Here is a 19,843-nt window from a genome sequence, read left to right on the forward strand (position 1 = left end):
GGGTTGGGCAGTCTTTGTCTGGAAGGACTTTTGCTAATATAAGTCTTTTCTGTAAAATCAACCTGACCGAGTCTTTCTCCTGTTTGTGAGTTTTGCAGGAGCTCAATAAGCGACAGACCCAGAAGGACCTGGAGCATGCCATGCTGCTGCGGCACCACGAGTCCATGCAGGAGCTGGAGTTCAGACACCTGAACACCATCCAGAAGATGAGAGCTGAACTTATCCGTTTACAGCACCAGACTGAGCTCAACAACCAGATGGAGTACAACAAGCGCAGGGAGAGAGAGCTGCGCCGTAAGCACGTCATGGAGGTCCGCCAGCAGCCTAAGAGTCTCAAGGTAATCCAGCAGAATTTAGAAGGATCTGATTGCAAATTCTGAATTTCCTGTTTTTCTACTCATCAGTTACTCAGCTGGCATGCTCACTGTAGCCAATAAATGTTTATTTAGTCTACGAAACTGGACCAAGCCAAGACATTTAAATGAGGCACTAAACAGTAGACCGTGTGTAAGATTATTTATATACTTGCCAGTATTGTCTGGCTTAACTACAGTGACACAAGTGATTCTCTGGTCATGGAGGCACCCTGCCCTGCACGTTTTAGTGCTTTACCTGCTCCCAACACACCTGATTCAACTAATCAGCTCAGTAACCTCTTCACAGATGCAGGGGATGTTTTGAAGCAGGAAATCACTTTAATTGTGCAGGACAGGGTGCCACCAGAACCAAAGTTGAGAAACACTGATTTAGCTTGTTCTTTTTGTGTTTGACACTTTTAGATCTATATCCGATAGTTTGACCACTACTGAAATATTTTAGCATTCGCACTTGCTACATTCTTAAAAATAAAGGTGCTTCAAAAGGTTCTTTAAACAGTGGCGTATAAGAACCACTTTTGGTACTATAGAGAACAAAAGTTGTATTACTTTTTTTTTTATCGTATTTTAACAGTATAAGGCTGCCTATAGTCAGAAAGTGCCCATTGATCTGTGCTGTTAACATCATGTGCATGTGAATGCAATTCCTGTGTCTGTGGCCCCATTACACGATTTACACCATCCACCTTCACTCTTCTCTCACCAGTCCAAAGAGCTCCAGATCAAGAAGCAGTTTCAGGAGACGTGCAAGATTCAGACACGACAATACAAGATCCTGAGGAACCAACTCCTTGATAACACACCCAAGGCAGACCACAAGACCATGCTAAAGAGATTGAAGGAAGAGCAAACACGAAAGTTGGCCATTCTCGCAGAGCAGTATGACCACTCTATCAACGATATGCTCTCTACACAGGCTGTGAGTTTAACCCTGATACTGGACTACCATGCTGTCAGTGTTGTGCTGCAGTTAATATATATATATAAATACATAAATACAAATACTCTCTTCATCTCTTCCTTAGCTGCGTCTGGATGAGGCACAGGAGGCTGAGTGTCAGGTGTTGAGGATGCAGCTGCAGCAGGAGCTGGAGCTACTGAATGCGTATCAGAGTAAGATTAAGATGCAGACTGAGGCACAGCAGGATCGTGAGAGAAAGGAGCTAGAGCAGAGAGTGTCCCTGCGCAGAGCCCTGCTAGAACAGAAGGTCTGGCCCACTCCACACTCACACAAGCAACTACATCTCTCATCCATCACATACAGGAAAAATAAGAATTCTTTTTAACATTTGATAGACATGGGCAGTTGCCAGTTGATTTCTTCTCCTGTGCTTTCCCCACACCAATACACACAACTAATCTATACGTAAGCTGAATCCTGGTGACTTCTGATGCCAATGAGTGCTGATGACTTCTGATGCAATGAGTTATGGATATTCCATACCTGCTGGTGTACCTGCTGAATATTTTGGCAGAACCTCAAAGTAGTGCACTTAATAATAAATAGGGCACAGTCTTGGACACCGCCATGGATTCCGTCTGGCTTTTGTACCAAGCATGCTTATTGACTTATTGACAGATTCTTAGATTCTAATCTGGACTACTTTGATGTTGAAATTTGGTACTGAATGCCACACTGGATAATGTATATTGTTAAATATTGCCGTAACGATACCTGTATTTGTACTGAAACGGCAGGGTAAGGATGTCTGGTGCACACCGTTGTAGGGAGACTACACGGTATACACTGTTAGGGTAAATACAGTAATTTTACAAGTGTACCATTACACCCCTATTTATATCTAAATATATATCTTCATTTTTTCTTCAGTTTTTTTCCCTCTTATTGACATACTTTGAGTCTGTCTGTTGTCTTAACACTATATCAAAGTTTCATTATGAATACACCACTAGTTAAAGTATTTTTTTTTTCTTTCTGTAAAGTTGTCCTTTTTATAGATACAAGCTTTTTACATTATGCTGATAATGTTTTTCCTCACCTGTTTTGTTGACTGACCTAATGCTGCCTGCGTTAAGTGCATAACATGTTGAAACAGAACAAGAGTGTAATAATCTCTACGTCCCGCAGATTGAAGAAGAGATGTTGGCTCTGCAGAACGACCGCTCTGAGCGCATCCGCAGCCTGCTGGAGCGTCAGGCCAGAGAGATTGAGGCCTTCGACTCTGAGAGCATGCGTCTTGGCTTCAGCAACATGGTGTTGGCCAACATTTCCCCCGAGGGTCTGAGTCACAGTTTCCCCGGAGCACCGGCCAGCTGGGCCCCGCAGCAGGCCCAGGGTCACACAGCCACTTCACAGGGTTCCCACTGGAGCAGCAGCAGCAGCAGCTCAGCCTCCGGCCACCACTACTACTCAGGTCATGGAGGAACACCTGGCCAGCAGAGCTGGGGCTCCGTCGTCCCTGGAGTGGGACCTCTGCAGTGGAACCACACATCCGCAAGCCCACTGGGGGCACTGCCAAAGAGCAGCGGGAGTGTGGGCATGCGGAACAGCCCCCAGGTCCTGAGGAGGACCACCTCAGGGGGGCACAGCGAGCAGAGCATGAGCAGGAGCACCAGCATCACCTCTCAGATATCCAATGGCTCCCACTTGTCCTACACATAGATACCGTAATAACCGTGCCAGCCCCTCTCGCTCGCGCGCTCTCTCTCTCTCTCTCTCTCTCTCTCTCTCGCTCTCTCTCGCTCTCTCTCGCTCGCTCTCACTCCCTCTCTCTCACACTATCACGCAAATGGGTCAGGGGGCGTAAAGCAGCTAGGCATAAAGAATCAGCTGAACTGCACTCTCCTAGGCTCATCCCTTCCCATCCTTTCTTCCCATCCTTTCTTCCTCCCCCTCTTTATCATGCAGTTATGAGATATAAGAGGTATGGATAACTGTTGCTCAGGTCAATAGCTATTCTGCCTCTGCATGGCAATTGATTGGCCCACATGCAGAGCTAGAGTATGCCTGTTTCTGTAACACTGCTCTGCTCACTTAATGCTTAGTCACTGTGACTCCTTTGAGTTCCTTTAACTGTCTACAGTTCCCACTAATGACTAAAACACATGTACAGCGTGTTTTATACAAAAACCTTCTGTTATTGTTTCAACTTCAGTACTTTGAGTTGATGGTTTTAAAGAATAAGGGAAGAATGGTGTAAACTGAAGAGGTTACCATATCTTCGCTGTCATGCAAAACCCTTGTCTCTCTATTTTGGCCACTGTGAAATAATGTGGATTTGGCAGTTGTTCTTTACATTGTGTCAATTTCGTTTAATGAATGAACCAACAGAAAACTCCAAAATGACTTGGAGCTACAAAGTTTTTGCATGTCAGCGATGATGTACTATATTCCAGCCAAACTAAACCTGACTTACAGTTGCCACAGTTCCTGTGCTGCCTCATTGCCAGCCTGCTGTTATGTCCCAAAAATGAAGTGAGTTAACGGTGACTGCAGTCTGCCCATGTAATAGGTGTGCCATTTTATGCACTTCATACTGCCAGAGGTTTTAAATATTGTTGCGAATTTATGATTTTTAGTAGTTGAGATTTTAAGAATGTATGATTGGATGAAAATGAGCAACCCTCCCCTCTTCCCCTCTTTTTTTATTTTTATAGGTTGCTGCTCTTAACAGTTAGGGTGCTACAAATGGTTCTTTTTCTCTAAAGTGATGCCACATGAGAACCTATTGATGTAAAGGTTCTTTACCAAGGATTTTCATACTCTCAAACATTCAAACTTATTTATTTATTTATTTGTTGTTTTTTTAAACAAAGATTCTGACATCCACCAAGGTTTTCTTATTTGGCATTTGTTTAATTTATATGTTTTATGTGTGAGCCATCATTATAAGAGCAGAGCTGTGAACAATTCTGCAGTTTGAAAAAGCATTATTAATCTGACATCGACTTTCTGTTAGGACTTCTTTAGGAAGATATTGGTGAATGAGGCCTACGTTTCCTAATGGAACTACAAGTGGTTCTTCTAGGTCCTTGATCCAAGAACCGTTTGAAGCACCTTTAATTTTACCAGTGTAGTTGAGGAGACTAGCTTAGTTTTGTGGTATGTTCTGTGTTAAATACCACAGTATTTATGGAAGGTGATGTAGAGGACAGTTTTGTCAGTGTTGGTGTTTTCAAGCACTGTCAGTGTTTTAGAAAGTAGTTAAATGTTCCTAAAGTGATGTGTTTCCCCCTACAAGCCAGTGATAGTGTTATACTGTCCGCATTATATTGCGCTCGTGTTAGTTTTATATTTTTAGTGACCGCTTTTGCTTTGTATTTTTTTTTTATTTTTTATGCCTTGCCATTTCAGTTAGCAGTGTATTTAGCCAAAGAGATCAGGTACGTGCCTTTTAGTGCATACATGTATTTAAATGTACAGTACATGCATGCTTGGGTCTGAATGTTTTATACCAGTGTAAGTCGTACCTCGTTCAGTGAGTGAACTGGCTCATAAGATGTATGAAAAATGTGAGGTCTTACATACGCAACCTGATGTGTCATGCTAGAACAGGTTGTTTCGATGGAGTAGAGCAGGTGTGTTTACTTAAATTTAGGCTGTTTTACCGCCGTATTCTATTACACGTTGGAGAGCGTAGACTGTGGTTTGCAGTGCCTTCATTAAAAGCTGCCTAGCAGGAGCACTTTTTGTACTGTATGTACGTACTTTGTGTTGAGTGAGTCAGAATTACAAATACTGTCCTGAACGGGACTGCAGTCGGAGGGGATGCTAAATGGTGTGACACAAATGTTCAAATGGAAAAACTATTTCCAACTGTTGCCAAATACAGGTACGTTAACTTCTGAGCAATCTGTATGTGTTGCTGCAGTAGCCAAATAATATGTTCTGAACAAAAGAATAAGCGTTTAAGACTTAGATGTCAAGGTTTTAATCGATATGACCTCAGATTCCCAGCCCTAAGACTTTTGATTTATCCGAGTCTGTCTCAACACATGTGGAAAGAGCAGAAATGTACTGTTTGGTGAGGGGTCTGAGGAGCGCTTTGACAACCACTGCTCTAAAGTACGAACCTAGGGCTGCGTCTGAATAATTTAACTTTTTTTATATCTGCTTTCCTAAATATAATATAAATAAAATATCAGTCCAGAGAAGCCGTACTTACATAAAGGTATGGCTGTGAAAGTAGTATTTTGTTTAAAGTATGGTATTATTATTAAGTCCAAATATCTCCATTTAAACATGCTCAAGTATATAAATATAAATGTTTTAACATATAAATAAAGTTTATTTGTTTGGTGTTTTGTGTTGTGGCAACTGATCAGCGGTGCTGGTCTCAAACTAAGAAAAATAAGCATGGCTGTAGTTTTACACGAAACTGGACTGGACTACAGTCTGAGTCAGGGGTGGAGAAGCGAAGGCCAGAGTCTAGCTAGGGCTGGGCGATAGAAGTTCAAATCAGTATCACAATGTTTTGAACATGTTTATTTTGATTACCATTAATGTATGAGAATATAAGCTGCTTGAGTTGCTCAGATATCTGTTTGAGCGCTCCTCCATGTTGTTTTCATGTCACAGACTGGACCTTTTTTTTTTTTTTAAAAAGGGAGATTTCTCTCCCTTTTTTTAAATTAAAATAAAATAAATTATAAAATAAATTTTTCGTCCACACAGACAGGGAAAACGCTTGCATGAGTCACTCGTATAGAGAAGCATCAAAACATCATGAAGAAGAAAGATAACACAGGCTTACACACTACTCCCTGTGTAATGTATTGTGCAAGTCATGAAATTACAGATTCTGAATCTAAATAGGCTCTTATATCTGTAATAGAACAGTACATTTTATGTTCAATGATTAGTCAAAATCTGAAATCTAGACGTGTAGGGTTTTTAATTTGGATGAAGGCCAAAACGCTGTTTTTATGTTTGGGTATGTGTGGACGGGGCTTAATTCAACAATTCAGGCGCAGCCCAGGAAAACTGGGCTTCAACACACGGTTTAAACGCACAGATTTCTTATTAGTTCTGCTTAGTCATTATGGCCATGGCAGCAGGCAAAGCAATGCAGACGGGCAGATCTGTATGGTAACTGAACTGAACACTGTTCAGAAAAATCAGAGGTGGATGAATTGGTAGTTTACATTTGAGTCTGGTGTTTTATTTTATTTTGTTTGTTTTTTTTGTCCCAAAAGTAATTACCAAAAAAGCAAACCGTCACAAAATGGAGATGAAATGCTTCGAATGTTGTTTGTGAGAAGCTTTGGCCGTGAGTAAGTACTTGAGAAGAATTCTTTTTGAGAATGGCAAGGAAAGCTCTTCTTGCTTTATCCCCACATTTTCTGCTTATTCTTGGTAAAGCAGGTTACAGGGTGTGGAGCTTTGGTTACATGAGTGGTGTTGCTGATGCCCCTGTCATTCCTTTCTCTCTCTGACCTCCTACCTGTCCTCCTCTTCATCTGCTACTCTGGCATTACTCTAAACCGAGCTCTGCCTGGATCCAGTGTGCGAGCTAATGGATTGCGTGAACTCACTTTTTAGAAGTCTGTTTCCAGGAAAAACGTCCTCCAAATCAGCCAAACCTCCAAAGGGTTTCGTTTACATCACTGTGACTGCGAGGAGCTCGTTTGGAAGCAGCAGGAACTGACTGAGTTCGTCCTGATGGAGTTTAAAGTGGATTATAATGGACGTGTTTTGTGTTTTTGTTTTTGTTTTCTTGTTATTTGTTTTGCTGTTGTGCACTTGTGAGTAAAGCAGAATGCTGTCTCTCACTCTCTCAAAGCAAGACAAATGAGACGAGGCACTGGCGGTTAGTTTTAAATGGTCAGCTTATGCTCTAAACCCCTCATACCAAAAGGTATCCCCCTCGAAAAGAACAGAAACCTGTTTATTGATATAGTTTATTGAACTAATACTGAAGATGCGTAATCCACACAGTTGGAGTGTGGAGTGTTCATATTGTACATTTAAGAGTTTAAACAGTCATCTATGTGAAACCTCTCCCATAGAAAGAAAGAAAGAAAGAAAGCGATGCTGATAGATATGAACTGTTTGATCTAGCTTTGCGCAAGTGGAGAGTTGCGCTGAGGGGCCTCCGAGTTGGACTTCAGGGACTTGTGTGTGTTTACACTGCACCTCCAACACACTTTCTGTTCACCCAGTTCCATTAAAGAGCTTAGACGTTGCCTCACAGCGGTGCTTCTGCACTCGCCGTTCTCCTCTTAGCTTCATACATCCTTCTCCATTGTGTTTATGATTTAAGCAACTCAAATGAATGTTTCTGACTATAATGCTTCCACTGTGCTCTATGGTAAATATAGGCACCATATGCAGGAAAGTGGTGAATGTTAAAGCTATGGCTAAAGTCTTCAGTTTAACCTCTCCCAGCAGTAAAGGCTACAGTCCTGACAAACGTGGGAAGCACGTTAAAGTGGCACTCTGGCCAAAATGAAAACGTAGCCATTGCTACATTGGGTGTAAACAAGCCTGCTTACCTCCTGCAGGGGTGCCACAGTAGTTTCTCCAGCTCTTTTTTCTGGTTTAAAGACTAGGAAAACCCCCTTCTAATGATGGAACTTAAAGGTAGGAGTAACCTTTTCAGAATCTGCAAGCAATTTAGAATTTCTTTTCCAGTCAGATAGCTAATGCCTGTATTTATTAGCCTCTACAGCAGTGCTTTCCTTTGATCACTATGGGTGGATTCCCTATGGCTGTATGATGTATTTGCATAATAGGACACAAAATCGTGTGTGAATTTGGTCAAACCAGTGAGGCCAAGGGATACAGCGCTGTGCTCCAGAATATTATGTAACCTGCGCATGAGCCGGAATGCCCCTTTAAATTTGGTTAAGGTAATCCCCTGGTGTTTACCTGTGTGGTAAGAGACATTAGCGAGAGACGTTTTTTTTTCTTCCCTCTTCTCAGATGATTACTGCACACCAACAACAACTTGGATCAAACATGGATTCATCAGAAATGTTATTTTTGCCTCATTTTAAACTTTTGTCCTACTGACTGAATGGGGGGAGGTGTACGTAATACTGGTCTATAAGAAATACAGGTATGAAATGTAGACATTTATAATTTTCTTGTTTTTCGTTAGTATTGAAGGTTTCACCTTCAGTCAAACACTGTGCCATCCCAGTGCTGCCATGCCCAGTCACTACTGCATTGTCTCCTCTCCAGTGAAACCAGCAATGGTTATTTAAATGAGCATATCTGATAGACCAGAACACTCATTGCCAATGTGTAAGAAATAAAATGTTGAGGAGGTGGAGGCTAGTCAAAGAAGGAAAGGGGTGCATTTCTGTTTTAAAAAAAATTAAAAAATAAAAATATGTAAATGCCAGTATTCATCGTCTTCTGGCTGAGAGTCACCACTACAATTCATATGTAACCTGTATCAAAATGTATAGATTGTGAAACATGTTATTGAATGTCTAAAAAGATTATGGCTTGAGATTATATTAAAGTATTCATGAATCAGAGAAAAAAACATCTAGGGTTTATTGAAATATTTTGCTTGTACTGTATAGGGTTGATATATATATCAACTGGACAATGGAGAGAGGATTGGCTGTAATAAAATAATTTTAGTACAACACTTTGTCCTGTCGTTTATTTGAATTGACAGAGAATAATGTATCATTATTTTGTTTCAAGGGAAGTACTTCTTGAAGCAAATACAGATAAAGTATTAAGGAACTATGTCTTCGGTTTTCCAGATGCTATCACCCATCGCCTGGTACCCTGTTATGGGTAATAATGCCCTATTGATCATCAGTCATCACTCTGCTTCAACTGGCTGGTGGGCTCACTTATTTATACACATGCAGCAAACCCTGCCATGTGCCGTCTGTTCATTCCAAATCTGGGGTGGTCATAATATTTGGACATAATATTATGTGACAGTGGGTGCATAACAGTGGTGCTGCATGGGCCAAGGATACCTGCAATTAGGTAGGTGGTCATAGTATTCCGATGACTTTGTGTGTGTGTGTGTGTGTTTATTTATATATATATATATATATATATATATATATATATATATATATATATATATATATATATATATATATATATATATATATATATATATATGTTGTATTATTTCTGTCACAGAACCCCACTTAAGTCAACCTTTCTAACTTCCTGACTTGGGAGTCAATGTAAATAGATTTGATTCTATTTATCATTTATTATTTTATTAAGTCATTTTGGAACATTTCTATTTATGTATTCATCAAGACATTTTGATACAAACTAATAATAACTGCTGGGCTTAAATGATGTCAATACTGTGTTTGTGTGTGTTGAAAAAGGTTAGTCTTATAAAAGACTGTAATCAGTGATCTGTATGTGTGTGGCAGCAGTTATAAACCGCTTCTGTAATTGTGAGATCTAAAACTGATTCATCAGCAGCTTTATTATTTTTAAAATATAAAAAAAATAATAAACTTGTGTATAATATGTTATCACATGCATGGGTTCCTTATTTTGTGTATCAGTTATTTTTGGTTCGTCATTATTGACAACAGTCATTTCACACAAATTATTTTTGTCCTCAGACTCTTTTTAAATCTTTTTTTACATTTGAGGAAGGCTGATAGATAATAATGATTAATTTCTAAAAAATAATAATTTTGTAAAAACTAATGATCAGGCAGTTTTGCTGTCAGGACTGACGGGATGTGACCGACTAGTGTTGGCACTAGACTACAGTCAGTAGTTAGACAGTGGTAGGCACAGGAGATGTTGACAAACTTCAGTATAACATGCTGTTTGTGTAAATACTCTGCTCTTAAGTAGACTGCTATTCTGGGAAATCTTTTCCTAAACTGGAATTTCCTCGAAAACGCGTTTTTCCAGCTTTACTGAGAAACCAGCTGTTGGGAAATTACCTCCCAGAGTACGTATACAAGAAACTCTGGTAATGGTCTATATGAGCCACCGTACGACTGAAAGTAAAATGTGGTCGTGTCTCTTTAAGAGCGATGACGTGAGCCAAACACACGATCTACAAATCGTACTCACTGGAACAGTGGTGTTGATGTGACTTGTAGATCTGTCCTCCCGGATGCTTCATTAGAAAAAGTAGCTTTATTTATCAATGACGTCACGACGGGACCTGTGGATCGGACATGTTGTAGGTTGATAAGTTCCAGAGAAGTTCAGCAGCAGTCTTACTGTTAATGAACAGCTTTTCGCGATGTTTTAGACTGATGTTTTAAGGCGACTGGCTGACGCGTGTGCCGTGGCGTACAGCCTCGACGTCTGAAAGTGTACACGCGTTGACCAGCGCGCCCCATGTACGCATTACTGGGCCCTTATAGTGGGCAACAGAGGGAGCCCACACCTATTACTGTTGAGTGTTTTAGTCCTGTGAAACCTTCGTGCTCCTGAATAACTGCTGAGCTGAGAGACTGAGCAGAGTATGGATTTCCATGACTTCCATGCCTGTGTAGTAGGAAAACCAGAGAAGCGTCTACGAGGGAGGAAGCGCGGTGCTAAGCTTCAAGCATCAGTAGGTGGAGAGGTCGGAGCAGCAGGCCTAACTTCATTAGAGAGTTTCTTCAGGGTTTGAGGGGCTCAGACAGCTGCCTTGGATGTACAGCTACAGCTATGAGGGTCAGAGTCGTGGCCGTGTTGTGGGGACTTTCATGGCTCTGTCTGATTAAGCACTGTCACTCAAGACGGGCGAGTCAAGACTGCGACAATGGCAAGGTATGAGTTTACCTCTGTGGACCAAATCCCACTGAGTTTCACCTTCTCAGAGTTTTACTGCTGCATCGAACAGAGCTCATTAACCCATTCATGCCCAATTCAGCCTAGATCTCTGATTATAAATACTTCCTCACAATTATTATTATTATTATTAATATTATTATTATTATTGATATTAGTCATAATAATAACAAAAACTAGCAGAAATGAGTAAGTCAATAAATAAAATAAGATCTAAATAAATGTATAAATAAACGCAGTACAAATGCATTATGGTACTCACAGTTGTATAGTGTTATAATGGTGTAATTTCTCATAAAAAGACATTCATTTTGCCTTATTGCCAACTTAATACAAACTTTACAAAATTTGAAGTGTAAGTTTTGTATAGCTATAACTTAGTGGGGCATCTAGTCAAGTCAGGTCAAGTCACATTTCTTTGTATAGCAACTGTCGTCACAAAGCAGCTCTACATAATTAGTAAAAACAGAAAAAATATAGAAAATAGAAATATTTAGAAAAATAGAAAAGAAATAACATAAGACATGAAATATCTAAAACCCCCAGTGAACAATCCAACAGTGATAGTGGCCAGAAAAACCTCCCTCAGAGCTGGAGGAAGAAACTTTGGGAGTAAACAAGACTCACAAGGGGGACTCAAATAAGAAATATTTATAATTCAAGCAATGTTCATTATTTTTTTATTATAATTATTGCATGTAATTTTTATAATTTTACTAAAAGTCAAAGATTGATTGATTGTCTGTTTTTGTTCAGATTCATTGCTAGATTTATAAATTTTCCCTTGTGACTAAAAACAGTGAATTGTAAATGATAAATAAAATGATTAAACAGAACAGAATTTCAGATGTGGGCATTCATGGGTTAATTGATACTGCAGAATGTCTTTTTGAGCTTATAAAATTGTCTATTTTCCAAAGGCAAAGCTGGAGACAGACCTACCTCAGTCTGATGAGCTCTCGTGTCCAGAGCCGTGGCCAGACTCAACTCCGGTAAACACCTGTTATCATATAGATAAGGCTGGGGGGCAAAGGAGGCATTGGGGGGTTTGCTGATAAATTCTAATGAAGTAGTGCTGAAGAATATATATATATATATATATATATATATATATATATATATATATATATATATATATATATATATATATATAATATATATATCTTAATCTCACAACCTCACAATATCAGTTACCTTGCTACTCCGTGATAAAAGCACAGTCTTGGATTTCACTGTCTGCTTCTGTTTACTTCTCCAAAAACGACAGCAAAGGAAACGTAGGTAATTTGCTTCAAACATTTTTGAAGCACCCAATCAATTCATACACTGCAGTGAACTGTAAGGTCCTCAGGTTTGTGAGGAAAGTGGGGAGATTAGAATATACAAAGCAGAATGTGGCTGTTTTATTGATATGATGCTCTTTATTAATCGAATATATCATTAGAAATATTGTTGCAACTGAAAACAACAAAATATCACAACACGTGTCCATATCATGGGACAGATGTTATTTCTTATTGCCCAGTACTAGAATGTTGATTATTTTTGTCTATAAGGACTTTGCCCTGTGATGGGAAATTTACCTAATTGTTTATCTCTCCCCTTTTTGCAGAGGCTTACAGATCTTTCCACCCAATATCCCCTACAGGTAAAATACTCACCACTTCAGCATTAATTAAACAGCCCCACAGCGATATCCTGCTTAATTGACTATGCAGTTGCACTCACTGCAGTTATTGTTCCTGAACGATACACTGACAGTAATACTGCTGGATGAGACGAAACACTGGTCAAGATCACAGTGTTTCACACAAACAGTGTTTGAATGTGTATCAGTCAGGCTTGATGACCTCATGTTACTATTTATTTCCTCCAGCCAGCTGAGCACATCTGCATGAATATGACCATCAAGTACAATCACACCATCCCCAACAGGTAAGACCTCTACTTAACTGCAGTGGGAGCACACGTTGATGACTAAGATACTGGGAGTTATTTGCAGAAGAAGAGTGGTCACAAAGTCACCGCTCTCAAAGTGAGGTCATTTTATATGACTATGTTGGTTTTGGTGTTTTCACAGTGGGGCTCATCGGCCTGTAGGAGCACTGAGTGGAGAGTACCTCTACTGCCCCCCTCAGCGCTGGCTTAACAACCTGAAGGTAACCTACACTTAAGTGAAGCTCTGCTAATCCAGCACACTGTTGTACCTCTTTAGTTCAAGCTGGAGAGTAGCATGTTGGGGCATGCCTCAATAGCTCTGTAGGGATATGTTAATAGCAGTAGGTATTTGATCTAGATCAGAGTTTGCCTATATGTTTGAGTTTAGACTGAGATGTCGTTATTTAAAGGCTTACACATAGACAATATGGATGAAAAAGTATTGGGACACCTGCTCATTATTCCTTTTGAAATCAGAGAAAGCTTTCTACTAGGTTTTGGAGCATTGTTGTAAGGATTTGATTGCATTCAGTGACAAGAATGATCACCACCCCACCTCATCCCCAACTCCTCAGCTCCTCAACAAAAGTTGGCTTGAGCACCAGCATTCCAAAGAACACAGTTCCACTGCTTTGTACCCCTCTAGACCACACCTGGCATTGAGCATGGTGCCAGTAGGTTTATGTTTATTGGCTCCTATTTATCTGAGTAATACTTCTTTACAGGGACTAGACAAACTCTGCGTGCTTGTAAAACGTAAAGTAGCTGAATGTATTTATTCAAATGTACTTACATATGTGCACATATAATGTATGTAAAATCACGGTGGGTTGATGAAGTTTCCTGGTCAGGTTTTATATGGTAACAACTAAAACAATCTCCAGTGTTTTACTGGCTGTAAAAAATATAATAGGACACCTCATGCAAACATTGTCTTTTTAAACATATTTAATCATATGGATCTTTATTTTATCAATATTGAGAAATTGAGGTAATAATACTATTAAATAACAATTAATAATGAAATAACTAAAAATCATGTTTAACACTCTTGATTTTGGAAGAAACAATGAAAGAGCCACATTTGTCCATGTAGTTTTTTGTTTTTTTTGTTTTTTATAGTGCTTTATGATCTGAAGTTCCACCGATTCTAATCAATCAGATGGAAGTTAATATTAAACTTCCAAGCCCAAATTTTAAGTACATTACCGAGACTTGCAGTGATGTGATTAGTGTTTCCCCCTGCCTTAGGATGGCGCCACAGTGCTTCTTTACCATCCTTGTGCGTCAGAGGATGCTCGCAGGGGCCTAGCAGCGATGGCCCACTCCTGCCTTCATCACTACATCCTAACAGCTCACCCCCAGCTCAGCCAGCACAGAGTGAGTCATTCCTTCACACCACCACCATCAGATACTGCAGTGCACCTGCCTGAAGTCTGCATAATCACAGAGGATGACTCAGTCTGTTTGTTTCCAACAAAGAGCACCCTCAATTTATTTATTCATGTGAGAGAAATAGAAGTCTTGATGATGTAGGTAACAATTCACTGCATCCTGGCAATGTAGATTTCCCCTTGATTTCAATTATTTTGCCTCAAAATTTAGTATTTAGGAAGTATGTATAGCATGATAGACTATTTGTAAGACTTACTTTACTGCTTCCATAGTAAATATACTATATACATGCATGCATACATTTCTTGTTTGAAAAATAGCATGAGGATTTTACTTTGGCCAAAAAAGTGAGTAATATGATTTAAAGAAGCATTATGTGAGAATATGTATTTGTGCTCTTGGGCTCCCCCTACAGGAGAGTGTAAATCACACCTCTACGGTAAATACAAATTGCATCACAGCCCTGCAGCTCTCTTGTAGCTCTGTGAGATCCTCCTTATTACAAGTCAGTGTAGCGTCAGAATGATTCTAAAGCTGTTATTTTAAGGTGCATATTTTACATAATGTTGCTTTATAGCAGCATTATGCAAAAATTGGTGTCTCTTGCTCCTGGGCTCCCCCTACAGTTGCTGAGTGTAATTCACTTTTACACCACAGGCATAAATACAAATCGCACTTTGAGAACCTCCTCATGGACAGCAGTACACTTGCATTTATTGACAGGTTGAGAGATACAGAACTGGCATCTGAAGGTAAAGAAGCTTGGGGACTGGTTATGTGGAGTAATAATAAAGGATTGTACACAAATATATCTCTGGTTAGGCAGCGTTACACAGCTCTCGCGAGAGGTCTTTTGCAGCTCCACCAAAGTTTCATAGTGCAGTAGCACCGTTCCTGTCCGGAATGGCAATGACCGAGATGCCATTCTTCCAGTTACGTTCAGTGGAGCATCAGCATACTTTTAAAGCTGTTATTCTAAAGCACCATTATGTAGCATTTGTACTTTAACTTGACAGCTAGGAACATGTTAATGGTACACTGACTTGTAATAGAGAAAATGGAGAACACTGTCTCTATTGTTGTTACTGTGGACTGGGAACACTACTACTGCACTGTGTAAGTTGGTGAGGCAGGCTCAGCACCACTAGCTATTTTGTCATGTTTGTATATATTATAGTATGAAATGACACCTTCTGACTGTGGAGGAAGCCCAAGAGCAAGACATACCAATTCTGTTCTGTACAATTGCTACATAATGTTACTTTAAATCATAAATGTAATCATAATGCTTCATAATGTTGCTTTAATATTATAGAGAATCTTGGTATTTTTCACCCCTGTTATACAAAGCAAATTATTCTGTTTTGAGAAAATAAATCTGTTGTGTTTATGTAGAGTTGAAACTCTGTGGTTGCTCCTCAGATTGTTTACTTCTATTCCCTTATCATTTTCCATAAGCCATTCGCCCTAGTGTCCTGGGGTTGTACACTAGAGATGTCCCATGTGACCTCACCAGGAGTATGTGACTGGTTGCACACAGCTTCCTTCAACCTTAAGCAAACCAAGGAAAGCCAAAGGCCAAAGTACAGCCTGTATTTGACAAAGGCAGCTCCTGTGGACAGAGTGCTGGGCACTACTGTAAAGGTCAGTAATCAGGTATAATTTCCTACCAACAATACTCTAAACTGTACCCTCATTAAAAGACAAACGGCTGTCTTTACCCTTTTCTATCACTGTCTGACAGTCCCTGAGAGCATGCTGTGTGGAGGCTTTGTCTGCATATGAGAAGACTGCAGTGAAAACGAGAAGGAGCCGGGAAGCCCATCAGTCTGACAAGGGTGATGAGGAAAGACCTGCCCATAACAGCTCCAACAACTCGACACACAAACAATCACTGAACGTTACTGAGGAAAAACAGGCACCCTCTGAAGGCCTTCATGGTGGCCTTGTCACACCTCCCCTCCACACTGCTGTGGAGACCGAAAAAAGGACAACAACCACAGACAGAAAGACAACGAAAGAGCCATCGCAGGGCCACACTAAAGGTGACCTAGCAGTGGAAAATGTGATGCAGTCCCCAGACACTGGTGTGTCATCCCACAAAAAAACTGCGCTGGAAGTTCGGAAGCACCGCATTAAGACCGACACACAGGAGCAAGGAGGTGGAGGTGGCTGTGGAGTACCAGGTCAGTGCGGCGCTCCAGACACAGCGGCTCCAAAGCTGGGTGGCTCGCTGCGAGGCCACAGGATGCCTACAGCTCGAACTGATGAGGCTGTGTGGGCCGCTGCGGCGCTGGGCTTTCTCTTAGTGCTGCTCACGCTCTCAGTGCTCCACACACGCCTGTACCGGAACTGGCGCACACCACCCAGTCTGTACTGGCCCGAGACCCAACAGGACTATGAGAGCGTGGCAGGTATGCACTCACTTAAATATATTCACTCAGATTTTAAGCAGAAACAGCTTAGAAAACTAAATAAATGAAACTGACTTAAAATGTGGTGAAATGGTTTATTGCTTTTCAGTTGATCTTTACAAAATGAGAATTAGACACCAAATCTAGTTCCTTTTGCTTTGTTCCAAAGAGAATAAAAAAAGGCTAACAACCCAGCCTACATGCTCAAGTGGGGCTCACATGGGTGGAACATGGGCTAGGTGGGTTCCAGGTGGGTATGGGCTCTCAGTGGGTTTGTACATGAGTTTATTGGGACCCAGTTGACTTTCCCAAGGGGGGCATGTAGTTATAGTCGACCCTTATAGTCGAATCTTACATGGTTCCCATCTAGGCCCCATGTGCAGTGTATGACCCAGATGGGGCCCATGTTTAACCCCTCCGGGTCCCATCACTGACTCTGGTGGGCAACCATATATGCGGCCAACATGGAACCCATAGACAAAACTTTCTGGTTCCTAGTTGAGCTACCCATATGGACATGTAGCAGACCCCACATGGACATGTTTGCTGGGAATGTTCTTTTCCTATGTTCTACTGTGTATATATAATTTTAAAATTATAACAACTATAAACTATATAAAATTAACAATAAATATATTTAAATTATTTAAATATTTAAATATGTTTCAATCTAAAAAAAAAAAATCCAAAATTCCCTGAATTATTCTAAAGGATAACTTGCAGCTCCAGCGTTGTGCCAACCAGAACAAAAAAAAAAACTAAATATATATTGTTATATAAAAAAAAATATATATTGTTTTTTTTTTTCAATGTTGTTCTTCTTATTATTGTTGTTGTTGTTGTTGTTGTTGTTGTTGTTATTCATAATAATACTATTTAAATAATATATTCTCCACCTGATCACTTAACTGCTGTAACAGAACTGGAGACTTGACATTCTCCTCCAAGCACATTAAGCTGTGAACTTCATTGGTTAAAAAGATGTGGTGCCTGTTAGATTTTTTTAATTACTGAGGGGGGAAAAAATAAGCTAGGCTGCAGTTTCAGTTCCCTGTTAATTATTAAAATATGTAATGTATAGGATTTCTTCAATTACCAAAGAAAGCTGCAAAACAAGTGGTATTTGTGTTGCAGATATTATTCGGAGGAGACTGAAAATGGTGGGCAGGAGGAAGAGGAGATCCAGCCAGAGCAGAAGACAAGAGTGCCCTCTGCTGCCTGATTCCAGCACGGACAATGAATCTGACTGACCCACTTACTGATTTTGACAATCTGTGGGACATCCTTATTTCGCTGCCTCTACTTGGGTCTGCATTTACATGTTATCAGCACTGCTGGTCCCTGTTTAACATATGTAAGCAAACAGAAGACAATGCAGGATCCACAAATCCCTCACAACACCTTTACATAAGCATGTACACCCATTAATATTCTGACTTGAATTTACGCATGTACTTTATTTAAGTATTTAATGCATTTAATGTTGAATCCTGACCAAACAGCTGTTTTTCATGGTATTTTTGAAGGTACAAGTAGTTTTTGAACAGTTTGCAAAACGAGACGAAGCCAAAATAAAAGCACAGTATGTCTTTTAGTTTTATTCTGAATTTTACTTCACTTTTTACTTATACTTATAGTCAAGTGTATGAAAGCATACTGAATGTAAGGAAAGAGACTCTTTAGGGACCCAGTCCAGTTTTTGTATACTATTTAAGTATTAACGAAAGATGTCGGTTGGGTTTACTCTTCCAAAACACAGGGTTTTGGGGTTTTGTCTGTGTACTGTCAGTTACTGATACAGTGCAGTGCACTGTCCATGGTAGTATGCATTTACAATCCTGTCAGAAAAGCTTTATTTACAAAAAGCGAGTATAAACTGGTAGTGCAAATGTGAGGTATTCAGAGGTTTTTGTACAGTGAAGTAACTCTACTCACCAGGAGATGGTGGCAGAGAGTCCTGAAATGGACTGATTATATGATCATAGGTAATGTGCAAACATAAACATAAGGCTGTTCGATTCCACAAATTGTGGAGTCAACTCATTTCTGATTCTAAAATCATGACATAGGAAAGGAGATAAAGCAAAATAAAAGGTACAATATTAAGTACATAGGCTACGATGGTAGATAGTTTGAATTACGGTATCTTAACATTTTAATATACTTCCAAACTAACCAAAAAATCCCCCTCAAATAGATGTCATTTTATTAATCTATCTATACTTTATTTTAGTGCTGAAAAGAAATAGTTTTAGGCTTTTAGACCAGGGCTGAGTTGTCAAAAACCGGAAGTGATAAGATTATAAAAGTGCTTTAAATAGTTCTTTAAATGATGCCATAGAAGAACCAGTTTTGGTTTCATAAAGAGCCATGTTTGTAATAGGCATGTGTGAGTGTGAAGAACTTTTTAGTGAAGGTTCTTTAAAGTGATACTTGCTAGATCATTTAAGAATCCTGTTTGTGAAGATGCTTTTGGGAAACCCAGCCCAGGTCTTTAGATTCAGGCATCTGTTATTTGATTTTCCAACTTTAGCTAAACTAACCAGCTCACATGGTCTAGCTAATCTGAGGTCTATGTTTACCTGATTCTCTTCTGTCAGCTTTTTCACATGTGCAATGTTGTTTGATATATATTTTTTCTTTCTCTATATTTGACTTTGTTTTCCACTTGGTTTTCCCTATTGGAAGAACATGCATCAAAGTGTCAAACCGAGTCCAAAACTTTGGAATTTGGAGTCTAATTGTCTGGACTCCTAGCTCTCCATTGTAGGTTTCTGTACCAAATGCCCATTTTAATGTAATGGCAATGTAGAAATCACATAACTCTGTACTCACAGTTTATTCAGTATGGATGTAATCTTCATCAAATGTTTCACATGACTGTCTGACTTTGTATTCATTGCTCTAATTTTGCATACACATGAGTCTTCTCTTAAATTTGATAAATGCAATATTTTGTACTATGAACACAGTTGGCTTTTTTTTTTTGGAATACAACTGCAAATCAAAAACAT

The 19,843-nt window shown here is 39.7% G+C and overlaps 2 protein-coding genes across 2 annotated transcripts in view; both read left to right on the forward strand.

The window, feature by feature from the left end:
* The window catches only part of taok1a (TAO kinase 1a), a 28,921-nt gene extending 19,982 nt beyond the window's left edge, over positions 1 to 8,939 (forward strand). Inside the window, exons 17-20 of the mRNA XM_072691978.1 lie at positions 99 to 338; positions 1,084 to 1,296; positions 1,403 to 1,585; positions 2,467 to 8,939. Coding sequence (XP_072548079.1) covers positions 99 to 338; positions 1,084 to 1,296; positions 1,403 to 1,585; positions 2,467 to 3,000 — 1,170 coding nt within the window. The 3' untranslated portion in view covers positions 3,001 to 8,939. The remainder of the gene's footprint in view (positions 1 to 98; positions 339 to 1,083; positions 1,297 to 1,402; positions 1,586 to 2,466) is intronic.
* A 1,526-nt stretch (positions 8,940 to 10,465) lies between these two features.
* On the forward strand, positions 10,466 to 19,796 carry tp53i13 (tumor protein p53 inducible protein 13). Its single transcript, XM_072691979.1, has 9 exons — positions 10,466 to 11,061; positions 12,003 to 12,074; positions 12,695 to 12,730; positions 12,959 to 13,017; positions 13,163 to 13,241; positions 14,272 to 14,400; positions 15,874 to 16,059; positions 16,160 to 16,829; positions 17,964 to 19,796. Exons 1-9 carry the CDS (start codon positions 10,960 to 10,962, stop codon positions 18,077 to 18,079), a joined length of 1,449 nt encoding a protein of 482 aa, XP_072548080.1. The 5' UTR covers positions 10,466 to 10,959; the 3' UTR covers positions 18,080 to 19,796.
* The last annotated feature ends 47 nt before the right edge of the window (positions 19,797 to 19,843 follow it).

Source organism: Salminus brasiliensis, chromosome 11, assembly GCF_030463535.1.
Source record: "Salminus brasiliensis chromosome 11, fSalBra1.hap2, whole genome shotgun sequence".
Taxonomy (NCBI): domain Eukaryota; kingdom Metazoa; phylum Chordata; class Actinopteri; order Characiformes; family Bryconidae; genus Salminus; species Salminus brasiliensis.